The following is an 18,987-nucleotide window of genomic DNA, read 5'->3' as shown; positions in this document are numbered from 1 at the left end:
TTGTAAGTTTGAGTAGGTCCCAATTGTTTATTTTTGTTTTTATTTCTGTTGCCTTGGTAGACTGACCTAAAAAAGACAGTTGTATGGTTTACGTTAGAGAATGTTTTATCTATGTTCTTTTCTAAGAGTTGTATGGTGCCATATCTTACGTCTTTTTTTTTTTTTTTTTTAATTTTTTCTTTTTAGGACATCACCCACAGCATATGGAAGTTCCTGGGCTGGAAGTCAAATCAGAGCTGCAGCTGCCAGCCTACGCCACAGCCACAGCAACTCTGGATCTGAGCAGCATCTGCAACCTACACTGCATCTTGCAGCAATGCCAGGTCCTTAACTCAGTGAGGCCAGGGATTGAACCCACATCGTCATGGACATTATGTCATGTTCCTAACCCACTGGGCCACAGTGGGAACTCCTGTGGTGTCATGTCTTATGTTTTAGTCTTTAGGCCATTTTGAGTTTATTTTTGTGCATGATGTGAGGGTGTGTTCTAATTTCATTGATTTACATGCAAAGAGAGCATATGATTTTTCTCTTACCTGTTTTGCAGAGTTTTTCAAATATAAGCCTATGTTTAGTAATGAGATTTTTTTTTTGTCTTTTTTTTTTTTTTTTGCCTTTTGTAGGGCCGCTCCCGTGGCATATGGAGGTTCCCAGGCTAGGGGTTCAATCGGAGCTGTAGCCACCAGCCTACACCAGAGCCACAGCAACTGGGGATCTGAGCTGGGTCTGTGACCTACACCATAGCTCATGGCAACGCCGGATCCTTAACCCACTGAGCAAGGGCAGGGATCGAACCCGCAACCTCATGGTTCCTAGTCAGATTCATTAACCACTGCGCCACGATGGGAACTCCTCAAGTGGCTTTTGAGCCAACATAATTTCATTACAAAATAAGACGCTGCTTATAATGGGATTTGACCGACAGGTTTGTTAGCTTTTCCTGTATCCATGAGTTGATTATGTTGTTAGGCTTTTGTATCTTGCGTGTAGAAATTCAGTAAGGGAAAAGATTCGAAGCATGTCAGTATGACTTGATACAAAGTAGTTGTACGACGGTGAGCTTTTTGAGATATTTTGCCTTTTTAAAGATGTGAGAGAAGAGCTCCCGGCCTGGTTTCCTTCATAGCTTGGACTGGCTGTCAGTCATCTTAGCGTCTGTGCCACACATGCTGTTAGGCACATACTGAGTGCTCAGTAGTTAATTTGCAGAGCAGAACTTTTGATGGACCTTTAAAATAGATTACTTTTCATTCAATAGTACATTGTGCCTTTGCTTTTTAGATTTTCTCAGTTGAAGGGCCTGAACTTGTCCCATAATAAGCTTGGGTTATTTCCCGTGTTGTTATGTGAGATTTCCACCCTGACCGAGCTCAACCTTTCCTGTAACGGATTCCACGACCTGCCGAGTCAGATTGGCAATCTGCTAAAGTAAGTATATGACTTTTTTTTTTCCTAGATTCATCTTCTCCTTTATTTTCAGAGTAAGGAACTCATCTGGCATTTGGAATGAAGGTAGTTCTGTGAGCTCTTGAAGTGAAATAAATCATGGAATGACGAGGATGCTAGTCAGCAGCAGTTAGCTTGCCTGCAGTGGTGACTGGTCCTTCAGTTTTAACAGCAGAGGCTCTTAACATCCCCCTTTGATGTCAGAGGGACCATCCACGTTGCTTATGCATAAGTCATCTTATTAAGTCTCTTTTTTTAAATTTAATTTTAATTGGAGTATGGTTGATTTGTATGCTTGTATTAGTTTATCAAGTCTCTTTAGATAGACTTGGGGCTTTTTTATCGTTATCGGATTCATGATAAATTCATGACAAGTCAAAATCCCTAATTCTAGTTCTAATCCATTCCAATTAAAACCTTTCATAAAGTTGTTTTGTTTTTTTTCTCACAGTCTTCAAACCCTCTGTCTTGATGGCAACTTTCTGACTACTTTACCTGAAGAACTGGGAAATCTGCAACAGCTTTCTTCCCTGGGAATTTCCTTCAACAACTTTAGTCAAATTCCTGAGGTGTATGAGAAACTTACCATGTTAGATAAAGTGGTGATGGCAGGAAATCGACTGGAAGTCCTAGACCTGGGGCTGCTGAACCGGATGAGCCACATCAAACATGTGGATTTCAGGTAAGGCGGTTCTCCATGTACCTTCCTTTAACTGGGCCTCTGATGGGCTTTCACGTTCTCTTTTTATGAAGACTTTTTAAAACAGTAGCGTTTTGAGACAGTATGTGTTTTCAAAGCTGTAGTAAAGCTTCATTTTTCACTCAGTGGCAGAGAAATTGCAAAGGAGGCAGATGTACGGGTAGAGACTGTGGAATTGACCAAGGTTTTTCTGACTTAACCCTCCCAGCAACATCTTATGAGAACTCCCACTTTCTCACATCCTTACCAGTGGTGGATTTTAGCAGTCTTTTTTCTTATGGTCAGTGTAGTAGGTAAAAAACAGCATTTCATTGTTTTCAGCAACATTTATTATGAGCGATGCTGAGTATCTTTTTGTATGTGTATTGGTAGTTTGTATTTTTCCATCAGCTTGACCATTTTTCTGTGGAATCATTGGACTTCTTGATAGCCTTGTATCATGATTAAAATGGTAACAGTTTTACTACTAATAATTTTTAGCAGAGTCTTATTCTCTATTTATTATCGTTTCCTAAAGGAAGCTAGTAAAATGTTAAAAGGGAAGCTAGGATGTTCTGTCATTTACACTAAGCCATTGATGCCCCTTGTAAAGACACAGTAACAGAAAAATTTATTGAAATACAGGAAAAGGAGATGGGCCTGCGTGCATTAAATCCCACGCTTGTATAGAAGAGAACAAAGTTGTCGTTTTAGGTCATTCTCCCTTGAACTATTCTGTATAGATACAGATTCTTTTCCTCCCCATTAACTACTGCCCTGGGGCTCCGCCCTGCAGAGAATAAGCAGAGCAGCGAGAGGAAGTATGGCTGCTTCCGTTTGCTCTTGACAGGGTACCTCAGGCCTGTTCGGCTCCTCACCAGCCCGAAAGGTTACGTTCGTCTTCTTGTTCCTTTGTCTGCTCCCTCCTCCCTGCCCAACCTTCCTAGGTATTTGGATGCACGTTTTCAGCTGTGAACACAGCCCCCTCTCCTGTCTCTTTATTTAATTTGTACATGTGTTTGCCAATCTGAATGGTCTCTAACTCAGTTTATAAACAAAGAACTCAAGGTACAATGCTGTGTGGTTATTTTACTTAGTCCCTTGCAAAATGGGGCAAATAGTGAAATTCCTAAGTTGTTAAGGAAAGAGAAAAAAAGTCTCATACTTTGATTTTTCTTTTGGTAGGCACATTTAGTATTTATTTCTAATGATTTTCTTATTTCTGAATGTTAAGGATGAACCACCTGAAAACCATGGTTATTGAGAACCTGGAGGGAAATAAGTACATCACCCACATGGATTTGCGGGACAATCAGCTGACCGACTTAGATCTCAGCTCCTTGTGCAACTTGGAGCAGCTGCATTGTGAGCGGAACCAGCTGAGGGAGCTGACGCTCAGTGGCTTCTCCCTTCGAACGCTCTACGCCAGTTCCAACAGTGAGTTCTCAGCCCAGCCCCCTGTTTTCCTTCTTGCAGCTCTTGTCTGAGCTTTCCGGGCACAGTGGCATCTGGGGTGTTCCTCAGCCACTCTGAGAAGTGGAATTTGAGGTTCATTGAGACCCTGCTTTAGGTTTTGCTGTCAACACTTCAGTGGCTGAGTTATGCATAAATAGAGATTGCAGGAGACTTTGAGAGTCACTAAGTGAATGTAATAATAAGGGGTATTTTGCAAAATGACAGGAGGTTAGGCAGGCATGATCAAAAGAAAGTAATAGTCTGAAACAAGGGTTGGCCAGCTACAGCCCCAGGGCTAAATCTGGCTTACCATCTGTTTTTCTATGGCCCGTAAGGAATGGATTTTTTACATTTTACATTTAAAGGTTGTTGTGTTTGAAAAAAAAAATCGAAGGAAGAATAATTTTGACCTGGGAAAGTTATATGAAATTTAAATTTACGTGAATAAAGTTTGATGGGAACACACCCACATTCATTTTTTTACATATTAACCGCTCTTATGTTACGCTGGCAAAACTGAGTAGTTGTAAGAGAGACCCCATGGTCCATAAAGGCCAAAATATTTACTAAATATTTAAACCTTTACAGGAAAGCTTTGCCAGTCTGGTCTGAAACCTTGTGCTGACTCAGTTCTGGAATGAAAAGCCCCTCATTTCAATATTGATTTACCCCAGAATTTTTTTTTGTTTGTTTGTTTTTTGTTTTTTGGTCTTTTTGTCTTTTGGAGGCCGCACCCGCGGCATATGGAGGTTCCCAGGCTAGGGATCGAATCGGAGCTGTAGCCACCCGCCTACACCAGAGCCACAGCAACACCAGATCTGAGCCACATCTGTGACCTACACCACAGCTCATGGCAACGCTGGATCCTTAATCCACTGAGCAAGGCCAGGGATTGAACCTGAAACCTCATGGCTCCTAGTCAGATTTGTTTCCACTGCACCACGACAGGAACTCTGTCATTTGCCCCAGAAATATTTTTCAGTGTAAAGGGCTTCATGTTTGTTGAGCTTGTTCTATTTATAGAGTTCTTTTTTTTTTTTTTTTCTTCCTTTTTCCTTTTTGGCCTCTCTGCCGCATATAGAGCTTCTGGGCCAGAGATAAGATCTGAGCCGCAGTTATGACCTAAGCCGCAGCTGTGGCAATGCCAGGTACTTAACCCACTGTGCCAGGCTGGGGATCAAACCCACATCCTAGCGCTCCCAAGACCCGCCAATCCCGTTGCGCCATGGTAGGAGTCCTGTTTATAGAGAGCTCTTTACCAAAGAAGCTATACCGTTGACACTAGAACAACATGGGTTTAAATTGCACAGCTCCCCTTATCCACGGATATTTTTCAGTAGTAAATACAGTTGATGCTTGAACAACACAGGGTTTCCACACAGTGGAATATCTGAGTGTAACTTTACAGTCATCAGCCTTCTGTATGGGCAATTCCATATCTGTAGATTCAGCCAACCACAAATTGCATTGTACTGAAGTAGTTACTTATTTGTATATAAGTTCTGCGCATGTGTTCAACTGCATGGAGGGTACTGATAACCCCGCATTGTTCAAAGATCAACTGTAATTACTTTTTCTGTGTTTAAAGGAGAAAAAGAAAAGATGTTCAGTTTTACCACGTGTCAGAAAAATCCATGTTTAGATATTACCATTTTATACTCCTCAGTAAAACTAATAATGGGAAGCGCTTATTGAAGAGGTAGAAAAGCAACAGGTCTCACACACTGCGAGGGTGGTTGGTACAACCACCATGGAGTACAGTATGATGGAGCTAGAGAAGACCCAGATGCACAGAGCCCGTATTCGAGCAGCTCTGCTGCTGTGGTATCGGCCGGCAGCTGCAGCTCTGATTCAACCCCTAGCCTGGGAACTTCCATATGCCACAGGTACGGCCCTAAAAAAGCAAAAACAAAAGCCAAACAAAAAAAAAAAAAAAGAGAGAGAATATTGCACAGCAATGGACATGATTGTGTCTTAATATTGATAAATCTCAGGAATTTTTTGAGCAAAAAATAGAAAGTGTGTGTTTTGATTTCCTGCAGTTAAAGAACAATGCAGTTAAAGGAAAGGTCCTCTTGAAACAGGAGTTCCCATCCTGGCGCAGTGGAAATGACTCCAGCTAGGAACCATGAGGTTGCAGGTTCGATCCCTGGCCTCACTCAGCAGGTTAAGGATCTGGCGTAGCTGTGGCTGTGGTGTAGGCTGGGAGCTGTAGCTCCAATTAGACCCCTAGCCTGGGAGCCTCCATATGCTGCGGGTGCAGCCCTAAACAAAAGCAAAAAAAAGAAAGAAAGAAAGGAAAAACAAACAGAAAGGGGTCTATGAATTCTTCATTCTTAAAGCCTGTGGATTTAGGGTGAGATGCCAAGACCTATTACTCCTCCATGGCAGTGATTTGCTTTTTGCCAATTAGGTTCAGACAATTCTTGGTTTTGTGACTTATTTTTTAAAATTGTATTCTCTTTTTTGATACTCTTGTGACATATTAGTCTGATTTTTGGAGAGAGTAATTATATTCAGGCTTTTGTTACTTGGGTTGGTGGTCAAGAATAAACATAAATGAGGCTTGCTTTCCTCATTTTTTAACCATCTGTGAGGCATTCAGGATTCGGTGGTTGAGTACACATGATAGTTATATCAATTTTTAAAACACACAAAAGTCTTGCTTTCTTAGCTATAAGTATGCCATGGCCATGCGAAAGAATCTATGGGAATGATAAAAATCATATTCCAGATGATGTTTGCCTCTTGGTATGTGCAGTGTTTTAATTCTTAAAAAAAAAAAAAAAAAAAAAGTCTGAAGCATTTAAGGCAGACTGTGAAGATTTGTTAAAAGCCAGATGATGGGTGCAGGAGTGTTCATTACTTTATTCACTTTACTTTTCTGTATGGCTAAAATATATTTTTAGGATAAAAGATGGTTAAGGATTTCTCTCTGTTACCTTTTATCATGTTTTAGAAGCTTCAGATAGTAGCTTAGATTAATTGCTTAGGTCGGAAGAGTGTCAGGTGTTTGCTGATTCGTGCCGGTTGTAGATCCTGTGAGATGGAGGTAGGTCTTTGGCACGGAAATGCTTATTTCCAGGCCTACTCTCCATTCTGAGTATATCTAGATAATCCAAATGGCCCCCTCGGAAAAGGCCACTGACAGGCAGTCCTTCTGGGTAGTTTCTGTCGCAGGACTGTAAATGGGGCTTGTCTGAAGTCAGCTCCTCAGTTCACAGAATCCATAAATACCACAGCCTGGAAGAATTCACACCAACACTTGAAATTTTGAAACTCCAGAAGTAGAGAACTCAGCTTTGCCAAAGAATGTATCCAAATGGTCCATTAACACAGGGAGAGGCGCTCGCTGGTCAGGAGGATGTGAACCTGTAGTGTGCCAACCCCACTGCACACCTACCAGAATGACTAGAATGAAGAAGGCCCAAAATACCAGGGTCGGTTGTTGGGCATGTATGTAGGTGCAACCACTTTGGGAAACTGCACAGTAGTATCTACTAAAGTCACACATATGCACCTTCTCGTCTCAGTGCTTCCTCTCCTAAGCTTGTATTCAACGTAAGTGCTTAAGTTAGTCCTCAAAAGATATGGACAAAATATTCCTGAAGGCCCTCTTCATAGTACCCCCAAACTGGCCAAGACTAAAATGCCCACCCACTCTCCTGTGGGTAAATAAGGCACAGTATTGCCACAGAAAAACTTTTGTGCAGCCATGAGATGAATGAGCTGCTACCAAAACCAGTCATAGGAACACATATCTCACAAACACAGTGTTCAGTGAATGAAACCAGACCAAAAAAATTTACCTACTGAATGTGTATATTTATATAAACCGGCAAAAGTAATCTGTATGTGGGGTAGTGACTGAGGGAGGAGGCTGAGGGAAATTTGGGGGCAGCTGTACTGTTCTGTTTCTTGATCTGAGTACTCATTGTACCAGTATGTTCTTTTTGCAAAAATTTCATAGATCTATACATTTAAGATTGGTGCATTTTGGAGTTCCCGTCGTGGCGCAGTGGTTAACGAATCCGACTAGGAACCATGAGGTTGCGGGTTCAATCCCTGCCCTTGCTCAGGGGGTTAAGGATCAGGTGTTGCCATGAGCTGTGGTGCAGGTTGCAGACACGGCTCGGATCCCGCGTTGCTGTGGCTCTGGCGTAGGCCGGTGGCTACAGCTCCGATTCAACCCCTAGCCTGGGAACCTCCATGTGCCAAGGGAGCAGCCCAAGAAATAGCAAAAAGACAAAAAAAAAAAAAAGATTGGTGCATTTTTCTGTATCTATGTTTTACTTTTTTTTTTTTTTTTTCTTTTTACGCTGCACCTGCAGCATATGGAAGTTTCCCAGCTAGGGTTTGAATCAAAGCTGCACCGTGGGCCTACACCACAGCAACACTGGATCCAAGCCGAATCTGTGACCTGTGCAGCAGCTTGTGCCAATGCCGGATCTTTAAATCCACTGATCGAGGCCAGGGATTGAACCTGGATCCTCACAGAGACAACATCGGGTCTTTAACCTACTGAACCACAAGGGGAACTCCATGTTTTACTTTAACTAAAAATTAAAGTGTTGTCAGTAAAAATCCAGTTATGAATTTTTTTTTTTTTTGTCTTTTTTTGCCATTTCTTTGGGCCGCTCCCGCGGCATGTGGAGGTTCCCAGGCTAAGGGTCGAATCGGAGCTGTAGCCGCCAGCCTACTCCAGAGCCACAGCAGCGCGGGATCCGAGCTGCATCTGCAACCTACACCACAGCTCACGGCAACGCTGGATCCTTAACCCACTGAGCAAGGGCAGGGACCGAACCCGCAACCTCATGGTTCCTAGTCGGATTCGTTAACCACTGCGCCACGACGGGAACTCCCAAAATCCACTTATTAATTTTTTAAGTTAAAAAACCAATAGTTAGTGTTTACCAGCTGCCTGATGGGCTGTGGATCTGGTGCAGCAGCAAGGTCCTTCATTTAGTTGCTGTATTTGGTTTTCAAATTGGGGTCAAGTGGTTAAAGTTAGTGTGGTTACCCAGTGGCTTTTATCTTTAGTTCGTCTCAGTAGATGACATCAGTTGTCATCAGCCCCTGCCCCAGCGCCCCCCATTTACTCTTGGTTACATTCTTTTTTTTTTCTTTTTAGGGCTGAACCTGCAGCATACGGAAGTTCCTAGGGGTCGAACGGGAGCTGTAGCTGCCGGCCACAACCACAGCCACAGCAACACGGGATCCGAGCCACGTCTGCGCCCTACACCACAGCTCACAGCAACGCTTGGATCCTTAACCCACTGAGCGAGGCCAGGGATCAAACCCACGTCCTCATGGATACTAGTCGGATTCGCTTCCGCTGAGCCATGATGGGAACTCCTTCGGTTACGTTCTTTTTCAGAGAATGTCACTAACCCCTATTTGTTTTCTGATCAGGGCTGACAGCAGTGAATGTCTATCCAGTGCCCAGTCTGCTCACTTCTCTAGAACTCTCCCGGTGAGTGTGTCTCATGAGGGTGGTGCCTATTTGATTCCTAATATTGATTATTCCTAATATTCCTAATATTGAAAGTGTGTGGGCATTTTGGCAGTGTTGAGGTACAAGAAATCTAAATATGTTGAAATGTTCAAATAACCTGGAAAAGGGCAAAAGGTTGAATAGAGGAATAAGTTTAATGGCCAGACTATGTATTTAAATCAAAGGTCCTCTTAAATCAGAAAGGTGCCTCTAAATTACTCATTGTTAAAGTTGGTGGATTTAGATTGAGTTGCAAACACCTATTACCCCTCCTTGGTAGTGAGTTCCTTTTTCTTATTCGAATCAGATAAGTTTTGGGTTTTAAGGACTTAAAAATCAGTTGTCTTAATTTTTTTTTTTCTTTGCTTTTGTAGTGCCACACCTGCAGCATATGGAGGTTCCCAGGCTAGGGGTCTAATCGGAGCTGTAGCCACTGGCCTACACCACAGCCACAGCAACACCAGATCCAAACCACATCTTCGACCTACACCACAGCTCCCGGCAACACCAGATCCTTAACCCACTGAGCGAGGCCAGGGATCGAACCCTCAACCTCGTGGTTCCTAGTCAGTTTGTTTCTGCTTTGCCATGATAGGAATTCCAGTTGTCTTAATTTTTTTGATGTTCTTGTGATCTATGTCGATCTGATTTTCAGAGAGCTATTAATTATAATCAGGGTCTTGTTTCTTCTCTTGGTAGTCAGGAAGAAACAGGAATGAGGTTTGCTTTGTTTCCTTCATTTACTTTTTACCCTGTGTCAGGCATTCAGGAGTCAGTGGCTGAGTTTTACAGTCTAGTGGAGAATTGGACAATCAAACAAGCAGTAAGAGGGCAGCATCATAAGCACTGGGAGCATAAAGGGCTGGGAGCAGGTGAAGGGGCAGTGAACAGAGTCCTGTATGGTCAGGGTTGTCACAAAAATTCAACGAGACAGTAGATGGAAAATACGGAGCATAGTGCCTGGCATAAAGTAGTCTCAAGAAATATTAGCTGTGATAGCGAGGTTTCTTTTCTTCCTGATACTTTATCATCATTATTATTAAGCTATTGTCCTAGATTCCCTTCCATCCATCTCTTTGTGTCCTATCTTCCCAGCAAAACCCCAGCATAGATCAAGACTAAGATTTACCTTCCCCACTGAGCTTGAGCATTACTGAAGCAAGTCACATGGACACCACTCCAGATTCACAGTTTCCAGCCTCGTCTCTAGTGTTTCCTCCATCAGCTCCTTTCAGGGTCCGGGTTCTGATCCCGCTTGGCTTGTCTCAGCTCCAGCTCTTCTCTGTAGAGCTCAGCTTCCCCCGTGACTGAGACTTAGAGGCCACCGTGGGTGGTCTCCTTCCGGTTCCCACCCCCTTGCTTAAATTCATGTAGATTCACATCCGTTCTCAGCCTCTCTCCTGTGCTGCAGGCCTCTGCCCTTGATCCCTTCCCCTCTCACTGCCTGGACCTTGCACTAGTCCTCCTCCTCCCCTGTCACACGTGGTTGGGGTTTTTCTTTTTCTGTCCGCGCGCTCATCTCCTCTGTCTTAACAAACAGAAAGCGTTCCCTTTATCTTCCACACCCTCTAGCTGCGATCTAGTCCCCCATCCCCTTTTGGTCCAATTTCTCAAGAGTTGTTTGCATTTGTTGGCTCAGTTCCCTGGTTCCATTTGTTCAGCCCACCGCAAGTGCCTTTAGCCCTCCTCCTGTGGACCCGTCCGCGTTGACATTGCTCATCTCGCTCTCTTTTCTTCAGACCTGCTGTTTCCTTGGCTGGCCCTTGCAGCGCAGGCCCCTTTGACCGGTCCTTCTGCCTCTTTTCCATGCTCCTCTTCCTTCGCTAAGCCCTTAAAGGTCGGTTATGCCAGGGTCTGTTCTTGGCCCACTCCCTTCTCATCTGACACGATCCTATCACTCCGATGATTTCACTCCACATCAGTGTCATCAGCAGCCGCCCAGGCCCCCTTCTTTCCACCTCAGACCTATGTGCCCAGTCCGCCCCTCTCCATGTACCTCAGATAGGGGCAAAATTAAAGGCATCATCCACCCTTCTGCTCCCACTTTACCTTGTGCATCTCGTGTCTGTTTCAGCTTTGGGCATTGTCAGAAGTCGGTCAGATCCAGATGGCCAGCGCTGAAATGCAGGATTCCCAACCTCATTTGGAGCTTATCAGTCCTCTCTCTGGAGAGGATTTTTCTCCCTGGTCATCTAGGCTGAAGCCTGAATGTGACTTGAGTCTTCCCTCTGCTCTGCTCCCATGTCTACTCCATCTCCAAGTCAGGCTTTTTGCTCTTCAATGCTTCTGGCCCCCCACCTTTCCAGGCATCGCACCTCTCATGGAGGCCCTTGTCATTTCTGTCTGCAATTCTGTAGCAGCCTCCTGATCACTCTTCCTTCTCCTGCTCTAACCACCTCAACCAGTTCTCTGCTTTTTAAGTGCATAATTGACGTTGTCCTCCGCTGCTCACAGACCTTCCTTTGACCCCCCCCCTGCACTAGCAGGATAAGGTCACAATCTCCCAGACACGACTAGATCTTTCCAGCCTTGTTTCTTTCCACCCTCTGCCCCGGCATCACTGGGTGGCTCAGTCTTCCCTTGCTTCTGGGCTCAGCTCCTGCTTGTTCGCCTCAGGTCATTGTACAACATTCTACCCCCACAGTCATATTTCTTCAGGAACTTGCCTCAGTCCATTTCAGGCCACATGCTTCCTTCACGGAGCAGTCAGAGCATTTCTCTTACAGCGTGTGTTTCATTTTGCCTCATCCTCTTGATCTATAGATCCATAGATGCTTTGAGGCTTGGAGAAGCTAAGTAACATCTGAAAATAAAATTCCTGGAGTTCCCGTCGTGGCGCAGTGGTTAATGAATCCGACTAGGAACCATGAGGTTGCGGGTTCGGTCCCTGCCCTTGCTCAGTGGGTTAACGGTCCGGCGTTGCCATGAGCTGTGGTGTAGGTTGCAAATGCGGCTCGGATCCCGCGTTGCTGTGGCTCTGGCGTAGGCCGGTGGCTACAGCTCCGATTCAACCCCTAGCCTGGGAACCTCCATATGCCACGGGAGCGGCCCAAGAAATAGCAACAACAACAACAATAACAACAAAAAGACAAAAGACAAAAAAAAAAAAAAAATTCCTTTGACTGAGTATCTGCCTGGCAGCTCTGCTAAATATTTGAATTTGAAGATTAAATGATCTGGAACCTCCTCCCCACTAGTTTTCTTTTGTCCCTGCTTCCTCACCTTTAATTATTTGGTTCATTTTCCTCAGAATTTGCTTCTCTTCTCCCCCGGTTATTACCTGGGGAACTCCCCCTTGTCTTTGGAGATGTGTTGAAAATGCCTCTTCTTCCGTTAAGTCCTTCCTCCCCTCGCCCTCGCCCCGTCCCACCACCTCGTGCCTTTCCACCGTGGAAAGCCCTTGTGTGTTCATCGGGCAGGAAGCACAGTTGACCCAGTGTCAGGCTTGTGTATGTACTTGTCTCTCTCCACCTTTCCATCAGTGACATTCCTTGAGCACCTACTGTGTACCAGGCAGCGCACCAGGGGTGCCTTGGGGGCAATGCTTCTGCCCTCAGGGAGCTCAGAGGCTTGTGAAATGGAATGAGATACGTAACAGAGTAGTGAAATGGAAAGAGTTGCACTCGTCGTCTTAAATATTGCCTGTAATTTATTTTCTGCAGAAACCTGCTAGAGTGTGTCCCTGACTGGGCCTGTGAAGCGAAGAAGTTAGAAATATTAGATGTGAGCCATAACCTTCTGACCGAGGTTCCTATGAGGTATGTGTGTGTTAATGTATGTTACCTGTGTACTTATTTTCCTAGATTGGGGTTGCCTTTCAATGGTCCTTTCCATCATGTGTTCAATAAATATTGAGTATCTCCTGAGAGCAGGGCGTCCTGAGTGCCGTAAGACGTACAGTAATGTCTCAGGCATGGTCTTGGCCCACAAGGAATGTAGAAAGCGCATAGTTGAGGTGGCTTGTGCAGGTCACTGTGATAAAATGTTACAAGAGTTGCTGACGTAGGCTGGTGACAGGACAGTGGTAACAGCCCATTTGTATTGGATGATTTATTATGAGCTGGGCAATGTTCTAAGAACTTTACTTTTGTTATCTTATTTAATCCTGTATCAATCTCATTTTATAGGTGCTGTTATTTTCATCTTACAAATAAGGAAACTAAACCTTAGCATGGTTAGGTAACTTGCCCAAGGTGTCACTTAACTAGAATAGCAGCTGGTATTTGGATGTGGTCCTTCTTACTCCAAAGCCTCACTCTTAGTCACTGTGCTGTATAAATAAAAGGTTTTAGAAATGCAGAACTTTGAGTAATTAGAGAATGCTCCATGGAGCAGGCCTCTTTGAATTGACCTGTATAAGACGGTGGCGTTTGTGTATGTGGAGGAAAAGATAAAGGTCTTGGGGGCTGGGGTGGTATATTACAAAGTACCGAGATTATTGCTTAGTGGAGCCTTGGTAGCATAGGAGGTATGAACACCACCTCGGAGTCAGACCTTAATTCACATCCCGACCGTACCATTTACCACATTGGATGTGAGATCTTTGGCAAATCAAAGTCACGTAACCTATCCGAACGTCAGAATTAAATGGCCTGGATGTTTTAAGCACTGAATAAGTAGCAGTTTTTGTCGTGGGATGTGTGTTTTCATTAACTCACCTTTCCCAGAGTGACCTGAATGGCTTCCTGGTGGGTGGCGGGTGAACATATGGTCCTGCTGCCTTCTTGGCGCAGGTGCCTGTCGAGGAGGATACTGTCTAGAAGACCACGTTCCTGCTAGTTTCCTGGCTTCAGCTAATAACCAAGGGCAGACTCAGGAAAAGAGATGTAAGTCAGATTTTTGTTGTGTCTTTGTGCTCCTCCCCGTAGGATCCTTAGTAGCTTGAGTCTTAGGAAACTAATGTTGGGCCACAATCACGTGCAGAACCTCCCAGCACTGGTGGAGCACATCCCTCTCGAGGTGTTGGATATTCAGCATAACTTGTTCACCAGGCTGCCGGAGACCCTCTTCTCGAAGGCCTTAAAGTAAGTGCTGTCGATTTCATTCAGAAGAACAGGGTCGTTGTCTAAGCAAACTGCCTGGACTTGGTGTTGGAGTGACCTTTGCAACTACCCTTGCAGAGTGTTTACCTCGTGGTCCAGCTGTGGGTGGAGACTTATTTGCAGTTCGTAAGGAATCAAATAGGACCCTGTCTTAGGACAACTGAGAAGTTGAACTAACCATCAAATACTTGGAAGTTATGGTATTGTAAGCAGGTTTAAACACGTTGGAAAGGTTTGGGCTTTCATCTCAGAAAAGGAACACAGGTTGTGATCTTCGAAGAGAGATTGCAGCGATTTGATACAGCCTTTGGGGGCAGTTTTCAGCATCTCCATTAGCGAGAAAAGGACATACCACTGAAGTTAATTTAGTTTTCGCTTCTAGCTTTACAAGCTTTCATTAAGTTACATTCCTTATTTGTGGGGCTCTTTTACTTCCTACTTTGAAAACTGTGCATTTCAGTGTAACGTTGCTCCAAAAGTATTATTTGCTTTCTCATCGTAAATTAACAAATAGATAGGATGTCTTCCTATTTTAATACCCATAATCAGGTTTATTTAACATGTGTGTCACCATTAAATGAAAGCTAGTTTTTAATTATAGTTTTCTGCAGTATGAAGAAGGCAGTATTGTCTTCAATTTAGACAGAGAAAGCACAGATAAGCAGTAGTAATTTAGCATGAGGCTGCAGGAGGCATACAAAAAGCACTTAGCCCACAAGTGTCTGCCTTGTTCTTTTGTTTGGCAGCTTATTCATCTCTTAACATATAGTATGCTTGGTTGCATTTTCTTAAAAAATGAAATCTTTGGAAATGCTTTTTTTTTAATCTTTTTAGGGCTACACCCGCAGCATATGGAGGTTCCTAGGCTAGGGGTCAAATTGGAGCTATAGCTGCTGGACTACACCACAGCAACTCGGAATCTGAGCGGCGTCTGCAATCTACACCACAGTTCACGGCAATGCTGGATCCTTAACCCACTGGGGGAGGCCAGGGATCAAACCTGCATTCTCATGGATCCTAGTCAGATTTGTTTCCACTGAGCCACAACGGGAAATCCTAAAATCTTTGGAAATTCTAAAAAATATTTGAGGAAAATTTTCTTTTGGGAAAGTTTATGTGGAGTCTTAGTGCAGTAACATTTATTAATTAACAAGTATTTGGGGAACTCCCGTCGTGGTGCACCTTTTAAAAAGTGTTACATAAAGAATGCAACTGAAATCAAGATTTCATTCATTGGAGTTCCCATCGTGGTGCAGCGGAAATGAATCCGACTAGGAACCATGAGGGTGTAGGTTTGCTCCCTGGCCTCGCTCGGTGGGTTAAAGATCTGGTGTTGCTGTGAGCTATGGTGTAGGTCACAGACACAGCTCGGATCCCGCGTTGCTGTGGCTCTGGTGTCGGCCTGCAGCTGTAGCTCTGATTCAACTCCTAGCCTGGGAACCTCCATATGCTGAGGGGGTGACCCTAAAAAGCAAAAAAAAAAAAAAAAAATGTTAATGATGCATTACAGTGTGTTTCATTCTGATGAGCGTCTGAATAAAATTAGTTTACAACCTTAGATTCGATAGTTGTTACCCAGCAGTTGTAGCATCCTGTCAATAATACCTGATACAAACTCTGCACAGAGCACTGTGGGACATACAGAGACACAGACAGACACCATCAACCACTTGAAAGCTAATCAGCAAAGTGGATCACACAGTTTGAAGAATTAAGATCACACAAGTTTAATAATGTTAGCTGCCTTTTATTGAGCATGTTCTATTTGTACCAAACACCATGCTAGGCAAGTGTTGAAAATCATCCTACGATGTACCTATTAGATTGGTGAAAATGAAGAGGACTTCCGGTGCTCGGTGCTGACAAAGGTGTGAGCAGACACCTTCTTATGTCCTTCCTGTGGAGGTGTAGTTGGGTAGAGCCTTCCTGAGGCCAAATCAATTTGCCACACATCTTAACGATATGTCTAGCCTCAGACCCTTCATGGTTTGCTTCTGGGGATGTAGCCCAAACAAATAATTGGATGAAGACTCAAAGGCGCTCATTCCAGTGTCTGTAGTAGCAAATGCTGGACATAGCCTGTAGGCCCCCACTTAGGGGGATTGGCTAAATAAATATGATTCTGTTAGAATGACAAAACTTTTTCTTTTTTTTCTTTTTTTTTTTTTTTTTTTGTCTTTTTAGGACTGCATCCCGGCATATGAAGGTCCGAGGCTAGGGGCCGAATCAACTGTAGCCACTGGCTTACACACACCACAGTCACAGCAAGGTGGGATCCGAGCTGCCTCTGTGACCTACACAGCTCACAGCAACACCAGATCTTTAACTCACTGAGCAAGGCCAGGGATCAAACCTGTGTCCTCATGGATACTAGTCAGATCCGTTTCCGCTGAGCCACGACGGGAACGCCGACGAAACTTTTTCTAAAGAGTGTCTTCATAGTTCGGATATTTGTGAATGTGATGCTCAACAGCATCCTTTTGGTAGGCATCCAGACAGTGAGATGTGAAGCTGGGTTAGAATCGGGCCACATCCAAAGCCCAGGAACACAACTGAGCCTTTATTCTTTGTTCTTTGCTTGGCTTGCGTGAGTTGAGTAAAAGGAACTTTGGGAGTCCCATTGTGGCTCAGCAGTAATGAATGAACCTGACTAGTATCCGTGAGGATGCGGGTTCTATCCCTGGCCTCTAGACCAATGGATTAAGGATCCCGTGTTGCTGTGGCTGTGGTGGAGGTTCCAGATGCAGCTTGGATCCCACATTGCTGTGGCTGTGGCGTAGGCTAGTAGCTGCAGCTCCAATTTGACCCCTACCCTGGGAACTTGTGTATGCCACGTGTGCGGCCATAAATGAATGAATAAATAAATGGAACTTTGGTTGGGTAGAATCAATCAGAGAAAACCACCCGAAGGAAATCACTTTTGTCGTGAGTTTGAGAGGGTGGAAAGGCAGTGTTACGGACCGAGATGGCATAATGGTTTCCCCAGAGGAAGGAAGGCAGCAAATAGCCGTAAAGGGGATGACGATTTGTGTGTGTTCTGTCAGCCTCAGATACTTGAACGCATCTGCAAATAGTCTGGAGTCCTTGCCACCGGCCTGCGCCGGGGAGGAGAGTCTGAGCGCACTGCAGCTGCTCTACCTGACCAACAACCTCCTGACAGACCAGTGTGTGCCCGTCCTGGTGGGGCACCCCCACCTGCGAATCTTGCATCTTGCAAACAACCAGCTACAGACCTTTCCCGCAAGGTAAACCAACACATTCTCTGGTCATTTCAGATACATACGTGATTCTGCATCCCTCGGCCTCCAGCACAGCTGTCTTACTGGGTACTCTTGCTTTTGTTGACTGACTTACTGATGCTGTGATCCGCTAGTTGAATGGGAAAACCGTTTGTACCCAGTTGTTTAATATCAGTAGCCACAGAGATTGTGGTTTAAAGGGGTTTCATCCTTAGTTCTATTTACTTAATAATGGTCTGAGAATTTTCAACCTAGAAAGTACAGACTTATGAAATAAATTAAATTCTGAGGATAATTCTTTCTTTTCTCTTGTCAGCACTTTTACAAAAAACTGTCGAATCCATTTATTTGTTTGTTTTTATATATGTTGAATGTCTCCTGTATGTCAGGTACAGTGTAAGTACTAGGGAAACTGGTGATTATGTTACATTCTCTGTCCTCAAGGAACTTACAGTCAGATTAGGGAAATAGATGAATATGAAGGCAGTTGCAGTGCAGTGTCATAAATGCAGGATGTTAAAGATATGCATGGGTAGCTACACTGCAAGTGCTGGCCTGCCTGTGGGGAGAGATGAACAGTCTTTAGCCAGGCTCCATTAATAAGAGAGGAGTTCTCCCTGTGGCACAGCGGGTTAGGAATCCAGGCCCAGCGGCTCAGGTTGCTGCGGAGATACAGGGTCCATCCCGGCCCAGGGCGGCGGGTTAAAGGATCTGGTATTACTGCAGCTGTGGCTTGGATCCAGTCCCTGGCCCAGGAACTTCCGTATGCCATGGGTGCAGCCATAAAATTAAGAAAAGGGAAAGAGAGAGATGTTTAATGTCAAAGTTTTAAACAGTGTCAGTGGAAAAATACCTTCCAAAATAAATTTGACTTAAAAAATTTTTTTTAGAAAATTTGACACCAGAAAAAGTCATCTATACCATGAAGGTAGTCATTAAAAGTCATGCTTTCAAAAACAAAAAGCAAAGAGAAATGACATTTGCTATAATTTGAATGAAATTATACATGTCTTTCTTTAAAATTATATCATGTTTGATACAATTTGAAAACAAAAACTATTATAATTCTGTTTTACACATTTTCGTAGAAGTGTGTTAAACTCAGGAGAAGAGAGATTATAATTTTTATGGTTATTATGAAATTAGATATTTGGAACATGTAGAAGACAAGTGGGATAAACTTGATTGCTTCCTTGAAAGCATTTGCACAGAATTTTGAAGGGAATGCAGAATCTTCTTTTCAGGATGTGATCGATCTCCTGAAATCATATCAGATTAATTCAGCTGGCTTCACATAAAGTAAAAGAAAATGACTTAGAACTGACAAGTTTATTAGTTTATCAAGCTGTTGGGAGAAACCAGATGTAATACTCTGAAGCTAATGAATTCCACCTAATTTAATGATACTGACTGTAGGAGTGGCCCAAAGCAGGTTGATAGAAAACTTAAAACACACCGACGAATAAGAAAATAAGTAGTTAGGAGTAAAGACAAGAATCGATAGGTGATTGTACAAAATTAGAGTAATCTCAACACAGATGAAAACACTAGAATTTAGGAACAGTATACTAAAGAAAATGTATGTCTTATACGGAATAATAAATCTGCTGTCATCTCCTGAACAGTGTCGTA

The 18,987-nt window shown here is 43.7% G+C and overlaps 1 protein-coding gene across 3 annotated transcripts in view; it reads left to right on the top strand.

Moving 5' to 3' along the window:
* Positions 1-18,987, top strand: part of PHLPP2 (PH domain and leucine rich repeat protein phosphatase 2) — an 82,166-nt gene that overhangs the window by 48,150 nt on the left and 15,029 nt on the right. For all 3 annotated transcript variants that reach the window (XM_021093823.1, XM_021093825.1, XM_021093824.1), the window contains 7 exons: positions 1,282-1,428; positions 1,898-2,128; positions 3,360-3,562; positions 8,993-9,053; positions 12,737-12,832; positions 13,943-14,098; positions 17,161-17,361. In XM_021093823.1, the coding sequence (XP_020949482.1) occupies positions 1,282-1,428; positions 1,898-2,128; positions 3,360-3,562; positions 8,993-9,053; positions 12,737-12,832; positions 13,943-14,098; positions 17,161-17,361 (1,095 nt within the window). The remainder of the gene's footprint in view (positions 1-1,281; positions 1,429-1,897; positions 2,129-3,359; positions 3,563-8,992; positions 9,054-12,736; positions 12,833-13,942; positions 14,099-17,160; positions 17,362-18,987) is intronic.

The sequence above is a fragment of the Sus scrofa genome, chromosome 6 (assembly GCF_000003025.6).
Source record: "Sus scrofa isolate TJ Tabasco breed Duroc chromosome 6, Sscrofa11.1, whole genome shotgun sequence".
Taxonomy (NCBI): Eukaryota; Metazoa; Chordata; class Mammalia; order Artiodactyla; family Suidae; genus Sus; species Sus scrofa.
Note: the sequence above shows the minus strand (reverse complement) of the source record. Positions and strands in the feature narration are given on the sequence as shown.